General features: G+C 37.8%; 1 protein-coding gene and 1 long non-coding RNA gene across 6 annotated transcripts in view; one reads left to right on the top strand and one right to left on the bottom strand.

The window, feature by feature from the left end:
- LOC136344888 (polycomb group protein Psc-like) overlaps positions 1-15,945 on the top strand; it is a 51,621-nt gene that overhangs the window by 10,579 nt on the left and 25,097 nt on the right. For 3 of the 4 annotated variants that reach the window (XM_066292769.1, XM_066292770.1, XM_066292771.1), the window contains 3 exons: positions 4,958-5,101; positions 7,405-7,495; positions 12,404-12,601. In XM_066292769.1, coding sequence (XP_066148866.1) covers positions 4,978-5,101; positions 7,405-7,495; positions 12,404-12,601 — 413 coding nt within the window. In that variant the 5' untranslated portion in view covers positions 4,958-4,977. Of the gene's footprint in view, positions 1-4,852; positions 4,904-4,957; positions 5,102-7,404; positions 7,496-12,403; positions 12,602-15,945 lie in introns of those variants that run through there. The other variant, XM_066292772.1, reaches the window with a different exon arrangement.
- LOC136345032 (uncharacterized) lies at positions 3,498-4,639 on the bottom strand. 2 transcript variants are annotated; one of them, XR_010733089.1, is made up of 4 exons: positions 4,494-4,639; positions 4,238-4,250; positions 4,069-4,182; positions 3,498-4,007 (listed from the first exon to the last, which is right to left on the bottom strand). It is a non-coding gene; the product is annotated as an uncharacterized lncRNA (long non-coding RNA). The 2 variants fall into 2 exon arrangements; XR_010733088.1 differs by having other exon boundaries at positions 4,069-4,250.

The following is a 15,945-nucleotide window of genomic DNA, read 5'->3' as shown; positions in this document are numbered from 1 at the left end:
TAAATTAGTTAGTAACTAAGAAAGCAATTGAGTGAAAGTTTAGAAGGGTTCAATTAAGCGTTTTGAATCTTGGGGTCATAACCTTCTATAAGGGTGACGCCTAGAGTGCAGTACCCTTAAAGGTCATGATGTCAGAGAGAGGACAAAGGATCGTCATAGATGCCACAATCGTTCACAAATCGATCAGATATTTTCAGATTCACATCTAACGGACTGCCAAAGAGGAGGTTACATCTTATTTATCTCTAGGCAAAAGACAGGTTTAGAAAGTGTTATATTCTGCTTTCTGTAGTGTAAATGTTGAAAGATCCCTATAAATTCAGTCCTGCGTTATCATGTTATTCTCTTGTACTCTCGTTCATCTAGTATAAGAAATACTACAGCAATGATTTCTCAGATAAAATCACAGTAGTTATAGTTGATGTTGCGTGTGATTTGTTGAATTATACTTTCCAGATGTTTAAAGTAATTTTTAATCGAGTTGTATTAATTTTGTTTATTATCAATACTTAAACGCTTAGAAGGTTAGTAACGCTTAGAAGGTTCTAGTACATACTAGTTGATTATGTGATTAACATGAGATTAACCCCAAAAACAAGAAACTTGCGAGGAACGAGAACGAGACATAAAAAGATATGCAATACAGGGTTAATCGTGGTTCGAATACAATTCTTTCTGAGATTGCGAGTCACGAGCTTCAATGGTAAATTCATCTATGGGTGCACTTGTTTGGTGGAACCTTCGCGGTGTTGCCATGAACTTGTGAACGTCTCAACAGTTGATGCACTCAGCTCGTTAAACGGGAAAAGCGAACGATATACTTATTTTCACAATTTTCAATTAGATCTTTAATGTGAATAAAGAGAAAAAACATATTTTAAGAACAAAATGAAGAGTGAAAAAATGACCATGCGTTTCAAGACTACGCCACGTATCATCATAGAAATTTTTTTCCATTCCAAAGGCAACATTCTGTTAATATTCATTTACATTCGTTGCCGTTTCTTAATATTTTAAGATAGTGTTTTTCTTGTCTTATAAGGGTCACAAAAATTAATTTTATGATGCGGAGTTACGCTGGTGTATAAAGTTAAATTGTGCTAACTTTCAAATAAAAATTTTACAAGAAACTGACGTAATCGAACCCCGAAGAGCACCTTTTTTCGGTTCTAATCTAGAATTAAAACGGAACCCGTGACATTATTGTGATCGAATTGATGGCATCTTTTGAGCTCTTAAGGGTAGAAATTGATGGGTCGAAGCCCTGCGGAACACTTTTGCAAACTTAAGAAGAGATGCTAAAGAAAAATTTACAAAAGATATGTAATTTTCGTAATTGTTAATTCGGCAATCTGTAAGGTTGTCGGGAGGCTATATTAGGTCGATTATATTAAACCTGTAGAAGAATACAAAAAATGAAGATGGGGATTATTTTTAGAGGAGTTTAAAACATTTTCATATAATTGTCTTGAAACTGGGCGAATACCAAATGACGACCGCATTAAAAGAAGAAAATGTAACATAATATTGGGTTGTTCAGTTCTTCCCGTAGAATCTTTTACAAAATGCCCAGAAGGATAACTAAGCTCTTTGAAGGGTTTGTAGAGTTGTCCGAATCCTTACAGAAGTAACATACTCGTAATCATACTTAAATGCTCGTCATTTCTGATAATAGTCAACCAAAGCAACTACTGTAGATAATAGAAAAAAATGAATGGATAGCTTTCCAGAAGTGCCTACACACTCACTTTCGAAAACACCATTTATCGGAAACTCAGTGTTATTTCCCCAAATTACGATGCATTATTCCGGAAATTCTAAGACCCTCTGGAACTTCTTCATACAATGGCTCCCTCAAGTAAAGTACGCAATTATTTCCATATTCCATCTCCATCACTTTTCGGCGTTTTATTTTATTTCTCCTCGTTATCCGCCGCTTGACACAGCTGATTGAATGAAAGCAAATACGTGTTGGGCTCTGCCACTGAAAGAGTGACTCATCTAATTCGAATTTAACCATCAGAAGCTAAAAGCCGGACTGTTAGTAGAAGAACGACGTCGCCATGCTCGAACGAGTTCATTAAAGTTGAGGTTTAAAGGTCGGTTTAAATAAAAATCGTTTGTCCTCAGACCGGCATGATTAACGACCTTTTTCGTTGTTCCACTGGGACGCCACTGCCTACCAACGTGTCGCGTGCCCGAATCTCAGGTAATAAAATTTGCAGGTAGACAGGGAGAAAAGCCCGCAATGAAAAGATGCATGTTGGGTAGGAAGGATTCGGATTATTCGGAATCGATACAATGATGGATTAAAGTTGTCGTTTCGTGAGATACAGGCGGATCAAAATCCAGCAAAAACAGGTCTAAAATCTAATATCCAGGGCTGTTGATAGAGTAACTTAATCTCTGACGCCGCAAGGAAACACCCTGCAAATTATGTGCAGCTTCCCAAAACTTAGTTTGCCTTCGAAATTAACGGGTCCCGGGCCGGATGGCAAAAGCCCATATGATTCCGGCCTTAACCGCTATAGCAAGACAGAAAGGCAAATATCTGAAGATAAACAAAGTGAGATATGAGAGGACCTTTTAAAACCAAGACGCTTGCGCTAAGGTTAACATACAATTTGTGTGTTAAGTGTCATATCCGGAATTAACAAAATGTTAATTCCGAAGGGCAAAAATTTCTCATAATAAATTGCCCTAATAAACCCTCCTTTAGCGTTATCATCATTCCAAGCCGCCTCATGCAAGTAGGTAGCAGAACAAAAAGAGATGGGAAATGAGGCGGCGGGACGTAGATGGAGCGAGATAAAAGATCTATGCCAAAGGGCCCCGATGCAAACCGGAGGGTCTCGTGACTAATCTCCTTTCACACCGCTAAAAACGTCATAATTCACGTGACGAGATCTTGTCTTGTTGCACTCTCGCCGTTACCGTAAGTGTCGAGTCATCAATGTAATTTATGGGCCAGATATCGGTGAATGGAGCGGCTATTTAAGGATTTAGGGAAATTTGTATCGATCTTTTTTAGGGCGGTGTAAACATTTATCGTAATGGTTAAAAGGGCAAGTCGAAACATGTGGGTCAATGTTGCTGAATTTTCCGCATTTTATCCTCAGCTTTGGAGCAGATTTTAGAGGAGGGACGTTAAATCTTTGTGACTCGTTGACTCTGACTAGACATTTAACTTCAGAAAACTTAAATTAGCGACGTCGTCGGTACCCCGCGCCTAATTTAAGTACCTGGATATTTTTAGCGAAGTCGTGGTACTTAAATATGGAAGTTAAACTCAGGCAGTTATGTTTTAAGGTCACGTGCAATATTGCGGAAATAGCTATCAACCTTACTGCACAAATTTCAGAGAGGTATCGAAGGTCAAACTTTGGGAAATTGTAAAAAAACCTTTCCCCAATTGCAGAATCTCAAAGTATCAAATGGAAGTGCATTTATGAAAAGTCGTTTTTCGTTTAAATCAGCTAATTTTTATTGATGCTTTTTCTTGATTCGCAATTTCAATGACTTTAGTTTGTAATATGTTAGCGTCCCTATGGTATCCCCGTAAATTGGAGGCTGTTTCAAATTTGAACATTCACATCAATTTCTCTCCTTCTCATAGAAAAACTTACCCAAAAAATTATGGATGTTTTTCTAAAAGAGTCTCGCAAATCCTGAATTGGCAAATAGTGTTCCAATTCTTGACAGGTATTCTCAAAATGCCATTCGAGCAAGTTCGCATTCGAATGACGTTAAAATTACTCCTTTTGTCGGATTCTTAATATCCGAAGAAGTTCTTGCTAATTTTACTTCAAAGATCTGAATTGTATTCGAATACGAAATTGTTTCATTTCGATTTCAAGAATTTAGGGTCAGTGCGTGTCAACTTATTGCATGCCAAGTCGAATCAACCGATCCAAGTCGATTCAGTGCATGTGCTCCTTTTTGACAAGGTCGGAATATAGTATTCTTCCACATTATGCTAACTGGTCGTTATGCTAACCGAATTCAAACTAAGAAAAAATATACGAATTTACCTAATTTAACTATATTTATCTAGTAAAAATGACTCACAACGCTGTGTCGATTCGGGTTTAAGGAATTGGTTAATTCGGTTACTTCCATTAGTCGTCACCAAAAACCCGATTCCTACGAAGACAAATTCGATTGTCTCCTGAATTTTCCCCTCTATTGAATTCATAAACAAACTACTCATTTCGGTTCGTAAGTCGTAAATACTTACATGGTAGCTCTCGCTGAAAAAATAAATGAAACTAGGCAGGTGACGGCATACAATACCAAATGTGTTTATCGGCAAATGAAATATGAGGTGAAAGGACAATAGAATGATGTGGTTACATAGGGCCACACCACGATAAAATACCTTACAAAGCATTTTAATATGTAATGATAAGTCCCTTGATAAATCTATTACATATTTATAAGGTCGGCGGATGCGTCCTACGTATTACCATAAGAAATTTTTAAGATAATGTTACCTCTTGCAGTTTTTGCCAACATTGCATCTCTGGATATGTAGTCATGGGTGCAAAATTCCATATGAATATGCCGCCTAAAAGCAGTTTTTTGATATACGACGAAGCGCGAGTGAATGCGAACGAATTTGTTGTCATTGATTCATCATTGTTAATTGCACTAAAGCGATTACATTTTTATTCATCATTGTTGACATAGTTCCAACTTCAAAACGCAACCCACAGGTGCTGGTACCCATACTATTGCAAAATTCCCTTCTATATCCCCATCTAGTCTCCCCTGTCAATGTTTTTGTTCCCGTTTTGTCAAGTCTAAACTTTCAAGCTTTCTGTTTATTTACGTTTTTTGGCTTGTGAATCAAACAATTTCAATTTATTCTGTATTTATAGAGTTAAAGCGATCAGATCCTGATGTGAGACATCCATGGCAGTACATAACAGTGCGGATAACTCGATTTTTGTTGCAGCGGGGTGCCCTTATCCGATCATGGAACTTCCAGCGACGAAGCAGGAAAAGATAAAGCTCACCGAAATAAACCAGTACCTGACGTGTTATCTGTGCAAGGGGTACCTCATAGACGCCACAACGATCTCGGAATGTTTACATTCGTGTAAGTAAATTACCGTTGTTGTAATTCAATTATCGTGCTTATCGGGCGTGCGTGGGCTTCAATCCAGAGGCGTGCGGTTTTTATTGTCAAGCTGTTTTTGGGTACTATCGGAATCCCAGATGAAGAAGGGTCATTTATGTTTTCATCTTGGAACTGTATACCTATGGAAAATTTAGGAAAAGTTGACCTATTAAAAAAATCATGGCTTTGTGAGAATCTCGTGATTGTTCTGAAAGTTTCGAGTTAAGCGGAGTTTACGCCTCCGAGGAAATTACACAATAGATAACTTACTGATTATGTGGAGGAAAGCAGCAATAAGATTCGAAGATTTGTAGACCATTGAGAAACATTCACCATGGTCGATTTAATATGTAAGATTAGTTATTAAGTTGGTTATGAGTTCAGATTATATAAGAAAAAAAAACGAGACAGTTGAAATCATAAAGCTGAAAAGAAATCTAGCAAACTTTTGGTCTGTGTGGAGCGAGCAGGCTTTCATGGCGGGAACTTTCGGGGCCGATAGAGAATTAAAAAATAATTTGAACTCTCGGAAATGGAGCGTCTCAGAGCTAATTCTTAAAGGAAACCCGCATTGTTTTTCGATTTTCTATGAGCTTCTGCAGTTGCCCCCAGTTAAACTGGACCACCCTGTAATAACACTATAATTATATCCTTGAACATACTGGAATAACATTGTCATTGTCAAAGAAAAGCTCTTTAGTTTATATATACAGGGTGTCCTCGAATTACGTGGCCAAAATAATACCGCAGATTGTTTGAGTGAAAATAAGTCGATTTAACTAAACTTCCCTCAGTCCAAAAGTTGATAATTATGGAGCTACAGGGTGTTAAAGTTGAAAAAAAATATCACATTTTCTTTAATATCTTTCGATTTCTTTGAATTAATTTCACGAAATTTCATATTTGAGGGTGTTTTAGGATACGAAATTCAAATTTATTAACGATTTAGTTGTTTCTTCTAGGGGGCGCCACAAACGACCGTTAGGACACATTTAAATCTCTGTAACTTTTTCGTGCCACGGTGTATATTATTTTGGTATTTAAAAACCTTTTTCCCTACCTTTTATACTTAGAAAAGGTATACTTTATTGACGTCGCTAGAAGCAACGGTTTTGGAGAAAAACGCATAATTCTAATGCGCTGCATATTTGCGTTAGCGCTTTTGAGTAAATAACTCAATTGGCTATGTTTTTAATTGACATTTTAACACTTGAATTTGTTTCTCAAATGTCAGTTTTTTTATTTAGCCCTCAGTTTTTCTTGTCAGTTTCGCTTCTTGTTCCTGTAAATATCCATAAGTATGGCCAATAATAATTTAATTAATTAGTAAGTGTTATTCTCGCTTGTTGTTGTTTCTTTGTTAATTATTATTTTTGTTTTCTATTTAATAATATCTGATTTTGAAAACTTATTGTTATACCTTTACTAATAATTATTTTTGAAAAACTTAATTTTTTTTAACGGAAAATAATTTTAAGGTAATTTGCATGCATCATCAGGCTTAGATGCATTTTTCTCCAAAACCGTTGCTTCTAGCGACGTCAATAAAGTATACCTTTTCTAAGTATAAAAGGTAGGGAAAAAGGTTTTTAAATACCAAATTAATATACACCGTGGCACGAAAAAGTTACAGAGATTTAAATGTGTCCTAACGGTCGCTTGTGGCGCCCCCTAGAAGAAACAACTAAATCGTTAATAAATTTGAATTTCGTATCCTAAAACACCCTCAAATATGAAATTTCGTGAAATTAATTCAAAGAAATCGAAAGATATTAAAGAAAATGTGATATTTTTTTTCAACTTTAACACCCTGTAGCTCCATAATTATCAACTTTTGGACTGAGGGAAGTTTAGTTAAATCGACTTATTTTCACTCAAACAATCTGCGGTATTATTTTGGCCACGTAATTCGAGGACACCCTGTATATCTATAGTTTCCATCCAAAAGTTCCAATCTCTTCTGGAGAAGAGCGCCTCTGGAGAGATGAAATTGTTGTCGTCTATCCCATAGGTCGAGTGCAACCACTCACACTTTCCCTCGTATTTGGGGAGATTTGAGGGTATACAGTAATCTATGATATACGAGACTAATCGTCGCTTCTTGACAACTTTGACAGCCCGCTTGGCTTTGATGTTAAATCTACAGTATCGGACACCGGTGCCTCTTCGTCATAAATTTCAATCAGCAGCCTCGCTCGATGGCAATTAAGCCAATCTTAATTAAGTTTTTCAGTTACATCGAGAGTTATACCGCACTCTTAACCATTAAACATCTGTTTCAGTTTGCCGAAGTTGCATCATAAAGTTTCTGCAAGACAACAGCTACTGTCCGGTTTGTGAGTTGATCATAAACAAGGCGAAGCCCAATCTGAAGTAAGTAAATACTACCACTATTTATTTATGAGTCGTTTCGAAAAAAGGACCAAACGCGTGCTTTGCCATTGCGTTCCACGCTGTTTGTAACTGTTCCTTTTTCCGCGGCATTTCAATTAATTAGTACCGCTACACTTTAGTTAATTAGGTGTAAACGTGACGAGTGCACTCGATTTATATGGCTTTTACCGGTTTTTATGCGCTTTAAAATGGCTGACTCTCAATCCTCTTTTGAGAGGGAGCTTTGCTTTAGTAAGTGGTGTTTGGTTTGGCGGTTTGTGCAATGCGTGTTTGAACTCGGCGGATTTTTCCTTTTTCGGGTCGAGTGTGGTCTTTCATCATAATTTCGCAGAAATTATGAGTGTTTCTCCTAGATCGTTCAAAGATTTTCGATACCGTCTCTGGAAGTCGAATAATTAAGGTTCATTTACCAACCCATTACGTCACCTCATTGTTTGGAAAAGTAGGTATCGGCATAAAGCGATCGTCCTGTACATAAACCAGTCGCGCCGGCCGTGTTCTCACGTTTTCTATTCGCCACGATACTCGACTCTCCCTTTCTCTCTTCACCTCGCCGGGCATTGTTGCCAGATTTTACTGCCTTTCTTTGTCGTAATTTATACCAGATATCGATCTAACCATCGCACCGGAGACAACCGGCTGCTGAAACGAACGAGGGAAGAAAATTAAGGATATTTTTTGGCTCTTTTCATCCAGTGATGTGCCGAGTGGTCATGGTTAAAGCAACAGTGTGAGTATTGTGCGATGCAATGTCATTGTTACACATTTTACGAAGAGCAATAAAATCGTTACGCATACACTGAAACTGTGGCGCAAGTAAAATCTATAAAGATAGGACAGAAGTACGTGTAGATACAGGGAGCAACAGAGCAACCTACCGTAGTGTGGGCTGGAGAAGGATGTTAATGGTCCTGCTGAAATGTTGTCCTGAGCCTTCAGGGACGTAACCAAGGATTAGCGAAGATTAACATTGAGTTGCGAAACTTGTGGGTTTCTGAAGAATAACGTTTTAAAATATTGAAAATTGTTACATCAAAAAAAATATTTGTCTTTCAAAAATGTTCCGTGTCCCTGCACTTAAAATAGTTGTTTACCTAACGATCAGCAGTCGAGTGCGGTAAAGACACTTTCGCACGTGTTTCGCACGCCCTAGAAAGAATATATGACTCTGCACTTTGGCTGACATAAATGGTTTCAGCGTTCTTGCACTTTCATATTTTAGTACAGAAAGTCGTAGAGAAAAGGAGGACAAGAGAAGTATTCTAACTATTACAAAACCTCCACGTTGCGTAAAGAACAACCTCCAATTAAATCCGTACAACGTGTATTAAACCATTAAATTTTATTGTCGAAGCAATCGCCTGTAACTTCATCTCAAACAGATTATCCTTATAAATGGACCATTCTGAGGCGGCACAACAGCTGAAAGGCATTATCGAGCGAAACAACGCTGCCCGGTAGGATTCTCGCCCCTGGGTGCCAATTGCCGGAATGGTACCGTCATCGTGGGTTCTTGTGATCGCTCTCTACGAGAACCATTCATTCGTACGATTATTTGAATTAGATATGATTTTCGGCACATATTATAATGATAATTTCTGGGTAATTTTACGACCACAGAAACAAAAGTACCTTTTAATATATCATCGTGGATGGAAATTTTAATGCTGAAACGTCAACCTGGCCGCGGTTCGTCCTAATCCTGCCGTACGCAACGAGAAATACAATTTCACTTCCCGCGAAGTTAAACGAAATCCGAATCCCCCACGTGGAGAGGATTACAGAAGAGCCTTTGAGGCTTCTCGTGTCCTTAAAACGCTTGCGCAGCACTATGTCATCGATAACTTACCGTTATGTACCATCTGGTATTAAATTGCAATCACCAAGACGTATTTGGCAAAAAGCATAATCATATTTACTCATCAATATAATGATCGTATTTTCACATTCTGCATCTCAACGCATACTTAACTAGAAATAAAAGAATTGAATTAGAATCTTCTTTATGTGAACATCCGCTGGTGTATGAGATTCTATGTGTTTCTGGATATATTTTGGATGGCAGTAAAGTTAAGCAATTTTCTCTGATAAACTATTAATTGGCATTCGTCCTTTCCACTGAGTTATCTCAAAGGAAGGTTTTTTGGCAGTGATCCATACGGGTTGTGCGGTATTCGTGATTTTGCTAGGAAATTTATTTATCAGATGGCAACATTTGAATTAACTGGCATTAACCTAATAGTTGTCACAATGTATCGTTCTGCTTTTACAGATTTTTCAGAATTTCTTAAGGCGTTTGCTGAAAATAGAAGCAGATAAATCGTGGGAAAAGCTTTCACTGCAAATATCTTTTTAAGCAATTATAAGTAAAAAAAAGTAAATGAACTGCTGTTTTACTTATAAGTTATCGTCAATTCGTTACTAGAAAAAAAAACTGTTGAGATAACTTTTTAGTTAACTTTGAGGACAATTTCAAAGATTAAATATTGGATCCTGACATATTATAAAGCTATATTTTTATACTACATTAGCTTATTCAAATTAATCATTCAGTAAATTAGTAATTGAGTTAAGAGAATGAATCAGAGTTGCTTTCCGGAATAAGACCACAGTTGTAAATAGTGATAAGCCTGTTTGCTGGTTTAATGATAAACACTGTATTATGTGCCGATGATATGGTCCTCATAACATCTAACAGGGATTGAGGGGGAGAGAATTGAAGGACCTAGAGGAGGAGGAGGAGAAGGGGGAGGAGGAGGAGGAGGAGGAAGAGGAATATATTGAGTACCTGGGAGTATATCACGACCCAGTTTTAAAATTTTAACATAGTCGTAGCGTATAAATTTTTTATGTCATAAGTTGTCAAAAAGTGTGTTTTGTTCTCTCTATCTGTCTATCTATATATCCAATGAAGTGGAAAAAACTCGTTTCATGAACCTCCCAAAAAAGAAATCGTAATTTCTAAATTGGCAATTCCGAGTGTCAGTTAGTGTTATTCCCAATTATTGACGGAGCACTCCTGCATCATCCTCAGAACTCGATCAACCCTTTCGTTTCCCGTTCGCAGCCCCCGGTCTGGATTCGGGCGAATTCTCCAGGGGGTAATTTAGCGTGCGTCTAATGCCTGTTTGCAGATGCGAACCGGATTGATTCCCTTTAATTTTTGATTTGTTCCCGTTTTTGCATAATTCATTTTAATAGCTCCGGTTCAATGGAGCGTGAGTTAAACCAAATTCTGGAGGACTTTGACAACGGACTACGGGAAAAACAAAAACTTAATTAACCCTGTCGGGATGAGCAAACACACTCAAGTCTGAATTAAAGGGGTGCCCAAAAAACACGTATTAGTCGGGGGGGGACTGTATTAAAACCCTTTGCATATGAAATTTATAGTAGGTACCAACAGGTGCGCAAGATCCCAAAGGATAGAGTAAGTATTGCCGGTCACAAGATACGCAATTTATGTACCTGCGCCAGTTGCGGCGGATGCTTTTTGAATTTTATTAAAATGGGGCCCCCAGTTAGGACCAGTTTAGTTTGACTTATTGCCCTAATTATTGGGTAACGGTTGGAGGGAATGACAGTTAGGTGGATGTTTATGTCTCGAGTTTCCAGGCGAAAGTTGAAAGGTATATTTTTATCTGATCTAATACCACATTATCAAGTTGATTCTCGATAATTCAGTTTTCGAGAACGGAGAGTAAGGTTGTTTTACTTGTTTTGAGGTCTGACACTGTATGTGCCCACGATTACTTCAGATTAGAGGCATTTTCTATGGAGATTTAGGAGGATAAAAATGATCTATTACATCACTTCCATTTAATGGAACAACTTTAAAAGTGCTTAAAAAAAACATCTTCATATAGCTTCGTTATGGAAATTACATAATTGTTGTGCAAAAATCTGGACTTGCTTATCTAATCTAATTGCAGGCAGTATTTGATAAATGGACAGTTATCCAAAAAAAAACACATATTCTACATAAGAAACATGTTGAAAGATATTTTACGAAAGAATTAAAAATTGATGAAGAATATGATACATTATCTACCTCTCGAATTTCAAATCGATCCATCGAAACCTCGCTTCAATACCACAAGCAAGTGCAGCTAGTTATTCTATTTGGAAACTTATTGCGTCTTATAATAGGACTAGAATTTGGATTGTGCTCAACTTAATAGGAACTGTTTATATTGGAAGTGTGCCAAGTATTTGCTATAGGTTTACGTCATTTAAAAATATTATTCTCTAAGAAGTTGACGAAATATCGAGTTAAGAACACTCTTTGATATCAATATTAAATCATTAACCACACAGTCTTTCAACCCTATCTCATTTAATAGATTTTTGAAAATTTTAATTTTTCTTTTTTTCCATCCCTTTGAGTACCGGAATGTGAATGAATTCGTCCTTGACCGATAATTAACCAACTTCAAATGCGAATTCGTTCTCTTATTCATGCCCCGTCGTCGTTTTTCTATTATTTTGCTGGGATCAGTCGAGGGTTAATAAAAATATGGAAATATCCCTCGATTTGTCTCTGCGATAAAATCCTAAATTATAACCCTAATTTTTTAAACGACGCTTTCCAAACATCGAAGACATTGATATATATTCAACGAAGACAGAGAGTTATTCAAAACTTCCCGGGATACACCTTGAAGGGCCGGGGGATTAAATTTCCCTTTACACGAGTGATACTTCCAAATACCAGGCCGGAATGAATTTGTATAATTTGGGGCGAAAGCAAAGCAAACCCACGACGAGGGGTGGTATTTTCGGTGAAATGCTTAGACTTGTCAGTGAACCTCTTCAGTCTTCGTTTATAATTAGTTTCTGAACAAGTTTTTAATTCTTGAATTTAACCCTCGCTTTAACGATTTCCAGGTTGGATAAAACGTTGCAGGATATCGTCTACAAACTGGTGCCGGAGCTGTTTTTGAGGGAGATGGTGAGGAGGAAGGAGTTTTACCGGGATCATCCTCAAATTGCAGGTAAAGTGAGTCCAGAGGGACGAGGAGAGGACACGGAGAGGACGATCTTCAATCCCCAGGAGATGATCAGCCTGTCGATGGAGTATATTCGGTAAGTTTGTTAACGTACACAATCGGAATGTCCCTCATAGATGTAACGGAGATATAGTAGCTAATTTATTTACCATGAGGACGGGCTTATCTCACCGCACGCATCGCAACAGCTGGATCTGATATTTTCATATTTAGGGTTATCTAATGTATAATCGGTATTCGGGTTTGTTGTGTTGTCCCGTGTTTTACCCACATCGATGGAACGAATTTTGGTTAATGGGTTGATAAATATTTTAATTGGGCTCTTAATTATTCCGATAATACAGGATTTGCGAAATAATTCTTTACGGTCGAGAGTAAATCGATTCATCGAACAAATAACTTTCCTCTCTCTAAACTTTTACTCCCCATAAATCGCGAGGGTGGTTGACTTGGAATAACAAAACCTCGCCGAACTATAATATAGTTGTTTAGTAGAAAATCGGCCGAATCGGTCGGAAAGTTTCAAGAGTTTTGATTCGCTTATTGGATTAGTCTCGAAGTTGAATTTTGGGTTCTAGCCAGAAATCGGGCGATTGTTGAAAGAGAGCACCTTCTAAATTTGGAGAAAAATATACTAGAAAACAACCTTCAACAGCGTATAATATTGGGAACGACAATAATTCGTACTTACGAAAGTAATTGAGCTCAGATTCGCTATGCAACTAGGTGACTAACAATAGGCACAACGGGATTAGAGACATTGAAAATCCTCCCGCTCCTCTGACTCTATTTTAAACCCTCGCACAAATAATGAATACTAACAAGCGCATTATATTGCTCGTTAGTCTGTCTCCTCCATACGTAATATTCTGCGGAATGGGGTGGTCAGGATTTGTATAATAAAGGGGGCGCATTGCGATCTCGTATCATCCCCTTTTCGTTTGATACGGGATAGCGGAAGGTCAGGTGGAAGCTGACAGGTTACTGGACTCGCGATCAAATAAAGCGCAGAATTTGTTACGGTTAAGGAAAACGTAGCTACGGGAAACGAACGTTATTTCGGCTGTTTCCGGTTTCACTGTTGCCAGATTTAGGAATTCAGAATTACAATCATTTGTGATCAATTACCGGAGATGTCGTCCTGACGCAGCATCGTAAAGAACACGCGAGGCTATGACGTCCAGCACGCGTGGGAGAACCACATATGACGCCGGGATAAAAATAGAGGGTGAAAGACAAGGACGGACGCCGTTGAACCAATGGACGAGAGAAGGAAGGCGCAGAATGCATGACTGACGTCCTTCGTTTTATTTTGCCTCCCCTCTGTGTTTTCGCTTTGGGCGAGTTTTAGTCCATGGTCTCGCGTTATTTTCGCATAAAAGTAGGATAAATTGAATTTCGTGATGGAAGTGGAGAATACTAAAAATAATGTATCATTATGAGCGGATAGGGATAGATTTGATGCGACCTACTGCAGTCACGATTGCGCGAACTGCACCAATCACAATGCATTTGTTCGACACGTGGTCGGTATATGTCACTTTTGAAGTCTTTGATTTTTGCAATATAGGGGTTTTCGCTATGGGACTGAAGAGGAAATCCATTTCTCCACGACTAAACATTCGCATTTTTTCCACAAATTAACTAAAACATCCCGCTAAATAATTCCATTATAAGAAGCCATAGATGTTTATTTTCTAACGCAAATAACAGTCCACGAACAACCCTCAATTAAATCAACTTTTCTTTATTTTCCAAGTCCTTTCTTGTCTCAGTTTACTTCTAGAGCTTCATGGACTTACACATAATTTATTTTAAGTATTGAGTATTTAACCGATTAGTCTTTGAAAATTAAAGGGCTATATTGAAACTTGAAATTTAATGCTTACTAAATGTTCTGCCAGCAGTTATAGATACGAGGATTTGCTTAGGCCTGGCTTGGAGAATTTCTTGTTTATTATTAATAAAGTGTATTTTACGAAACAAGTGCTATTTAATATGAACGACAAACTCATCATTCTCGCTCAATAGTACTTGTTCCCCTTGGACGAATGTTTGTAATTTTATTGTAATATATTTTAGTCTTTCGTGATCCAGTCAACGGAAAAAGGTAGTAAATGAAAGTAAGTGAAGTAAAATTACAGCTTACGTTTCAGAGCATCAAGTCACTGTTTTGGCAGCGAAATTTTTGATTTATAATTATTGGCTGTTAAATCTCTTAACCTACTTCTTTAACTAATTCGGGGCAACTCACCAATGCACTTTCAAGTTAACAAGAACTTTATCCCTTAAATTTGTCAGTAGTTCAACGCTTTGACCCTAAATTTCATTAAATGCGCGCGCATTTTTGCTCATTCTATCCTTGTGTTTGGGTGTAGATTTCTATACAGATTTGATGATAAAATGGCCATTTGATGACGGACTAAAGTCGGTCGGTATGTTCACTCGTCCGAGACGAAGCCGGATTGTGTAACAAGTTGCGATGGTCCCGGATAGGTGGAAGCTGAAATTGCACTTTTTGAAACGGGTTTTGTTTGAGTTGAGGATTTCTGCGAAACGTTTCAACCAGGGAAAGCTGGATTCACATTTCATTCATAAATTATCAAGGCTTTGTGTCCCGGGAATTTATTGTTGTTGCAGCTAATTGCAACTACGAATCGGACAATTGTCCAAAACGTAATATAAAAAAATCTTTCATATATGGAATACAGATCTAGCATATGATAGATACGCATCATGTACGTATGTTTACGTCTGAATATTCTTCAACTGGAAAATATATTATACATAGATGTGATTAATAGTAATTGCCTGGTTATTGTATAACCACTATTTCCATGTAAATCCCTAAAATTTCCTCATAATATAAATCCCGGAACACTGATCGACCATTCCACACTCCCGATCCAATTAACGAAGCCCCAATTTGACCACAAAATTTGGCATTTGATCTCGTCGTCAATGTGCCATATCTAATACGCTTTCGTCCCAAGGTTTTCCTGGTAGAAAAATTGACATTTTTGACTATAGTTACCGCCAATTTTCCTTCTCCCCAGTGGCTTCTATTCATTCACTAATTAAAAGGGACCTGTTACGGACGAAGTGTTTTGCATCTCCGTCGTCGAAATACCGATTATTTCGGGCGATGAGCCCTCCTATTTAATTATCCGCTTTTTGCTTTGATTTGTTTCTTTGGTTTCTTTTTCCTAATCAGATTTCCGTTGCCCCAGGGCCGGGACGCTAGGCAACAGGCGAGGCGAAGGTGAACATTAGAGTTACCTAATTAGATACTGCGACATAGAAATGTTTTTCCTGTTGGTAGATGAAATGGGAAGATAAAGGCATTATAGCTATGCATATCAACGCAATAATAATTGAATGGGCACGTTCACGAATCCGTCAGAAATTTCACGAGCTTTA

This window comes from Euwallacea fornicatus, chromosome 18, assembly GCF_040115645.1.
Source record: "Euwallacea fornicatus isolate EFF26 chromosome 18, ASM4011564v1, whole genome shotgun sequence".
Lineage (NCBI taxonomy): Eukaryota > Metazoa > Arthropoda > Insecta > Coleoptera > Curculionidae > Euwallacea > Euwallacea fornicatus.
The sequence above is the reverse complement of the archived record's forward strand: the minus strand, read 5'-3'. Positions and strand labels throughout refer to the sequence as shown.